This window comes from Buceros rhinoceros, unplaced genomic scaffold (assembly GCF_000710305.1).
Source record: "Buceros rhinoceros silvestris isolate BGI_N320 unplaced genomic scaffold, ASM71030v1 scaffold27265, whole genome shotgun sequence".
NCBI lineage: Eukaryota > Metazoa > Chordata > Aves > Bucerotiformes > Bucerotidae > Buceros > Buceros rhinoceros.
This window is the reverse complement of record NW_010411748.1, coordinates 2,326-4,340: the sequence shown is the minus strand read 5'-3', so window position 1 is coordinate 4,340 and position 2,015 is coordinate 2,326. Positions and strand designations below refer to the sequence as shown.

The 2,015-nt window shown below is 42.6% G+C and overlaps 1 protein-coding gene across 1 annotated transcript in view; it reads right to left on the bottom strand.

The window, feature by feature from the left end:
- Window positions 1–568, bottom strand: part of LOC104493443 (zinc metalloproteinase-disintegrin-like ohanin) — a 19,528-nt gene extending 18,960 nt beyond the window's left edge. Inside the window, exon 1 of the mRNA XM_010136118.1 lies at window positions 517–568. Coding sequence (XP_010134420.1) covers window positions 517–568 — 52 coding nt within the window. The remainder of the gene's footprint in view (window positions 1–516) is intronic.
- Between the last annotated feature and the right edge of the window lie 1,447 nt (window positions 569–2,015).

The following is a 2,015-nucleotide window of genomic DNA, read 5'->3' as shown; positions in this document are numbered from 1 at the left end:
TGAAAGAAACAACGGACGTGGAAAAAAAAAACGTGGTCTGTTAAGGTTAAGTCATAAGAATACTCATAACCCGAAGTATCACACAGATAATACGGGTTCTAACTATTTTAATTCAGGTAATGTCATTAATTGAATTCAAATAAAAGTCTTTTCTTTTATGGCCAAGATGCTGTCAGTGTAATGAATTGTCTTAGCTGGATAAACTGTCCGCTCCCTCGCAGGGAAAGTGCTCTGGTAATTGTCTCAAAACTAACCGGTTCTGGATCTTTAGGCAATCTATGGCCAGTTTTGGCACAAGCGAATACTCCTCTAACTAGAGAATTTTAGATAATGCCTTTGGACAGAAAGAGGAAAAGACAACGTCCCTAACATCAGCAATAGCATTTTTTTCTGTAGCTTTAATTCGCTGCTGTTCCATGTTATCTGCATGTTAATAATTAAAAATTCATAAAGTCTGTACAAAGTTATCTGTGGCAACACTGATAAAGGATTAAAAAAAAAAAATCCAACCTGTACCTTGCTGGAGAAAATCTAGCAGAACAACAGCCACCAGCAGTATGTTGGTCATCTCAGCTGCACTTGTCCGGCCGCGGGCTCCGCTGGGAAAGCCGGGTTCCAGGCTGCGTCTGCTCCGGCAGTCCCTCCTCTGCAGTGAACGAGGGAGCGAGTGGCTCAGCTTTAGCCCCGTTCCTCTATCAGGAAGTGTTTGCTAAAGGTGTTGCACAATTTTCAAGTCACGGAGTGTAACAGCAAGGGGAAGTTCCTGCTGGTTAGCTCATGTCACACGAATGGTGATGTATTGATTACTTCTATGAAATAAATTCCCTAAAGCTGTTCATTGGGAAAAGTCACAATAGATGAATAAATAAATAGATAAACAGATAAATAGATAAATAGAGCGGGAGACTGGCGTGGTCCTGATGGGGTCTGTCTGAAGTCGGGCTGGTAAGAAGCTGCAGCAGAAACAGCAGCTTGAGGAATGGGGAAGTTTTCAAGAGCTTTGGGATACCACAGGGATGCGGCACTGGCGTTAAAGATGCGTTTCAGGTCTCGCCGAGTGCCATTTAATCTGTATGGAAGGGAAGGGCTTGGAGCGCCCGTAAAGGTGCGTGGAATTCTGTATCTGTGAATCACATCTACAGGATAAACACTGAGTGGGTCCTTTCTGCCTCTTCCATCTCTATTAGTAATGTTTGTTTGAGGTTCCTCGATAATGTCTAAGTAAAAGATGATGCAGACAAGTGAGCAATCCAAGTGGTCTGTCAAAAAATACTCTCAGAGAGCTAGAAACTTTGCATCGACGTAGCCAGTTGTGATAAAAAAGTACTATGTGCTTCTTGGTGCCACAGCTGTTGATACAGCAGCACTTTAGAGAAGTTTAATTTTTCCTGTGTTAGGTGTTACCGGGGCCGTGGAATGGGTTGTGCTGGGTGCTGCAGCATGCGAATATAAATCTGTATTAATGAATGTGTTCATTTATTACATTGATTTATAAATAAATAAGTAAATCTATGTACATCTACAGGAGAGTTTTTGCTGCCATCACTGACAAAGGTCCCCACTGGTACTGTAAGCGTTATCGGGTAATTCTTTCTGCCTCGGGTGTATGTTGAGAAGTTCTTAGTTTCTGAGCATTGAAATCTGAAATGGTAAATTCAGACTTTCCCCTTAGATTTTGCTAAATCTCCAGACAGTCGGGGAGAGATTGGGAGCTACCAACAAACTGGCCCTGAGCTTTCTTTAGGGACAGAATGGTACTAATTAATAACAGTTTATGTGCAAACTGATTGCAATAATCAGCTTAGGTGTAGAGCTGGCAATTTAACAGGAAAACTTGATTCCAAGATAAGAGCCTGATTACCTGTGGTTGCCTCTTGGGTCTTCCTTCAGCATTTGCCTTTTCCGGATCGTTTGTTGTGCTCTGTTGAAGGGCGTGCTCTGCTTTGGCAGTAGCACGACATTTGTGCAGGGGATATGGAAGTGCAAGATAGTCCTTCACAGGAGCAAGTGCAGAC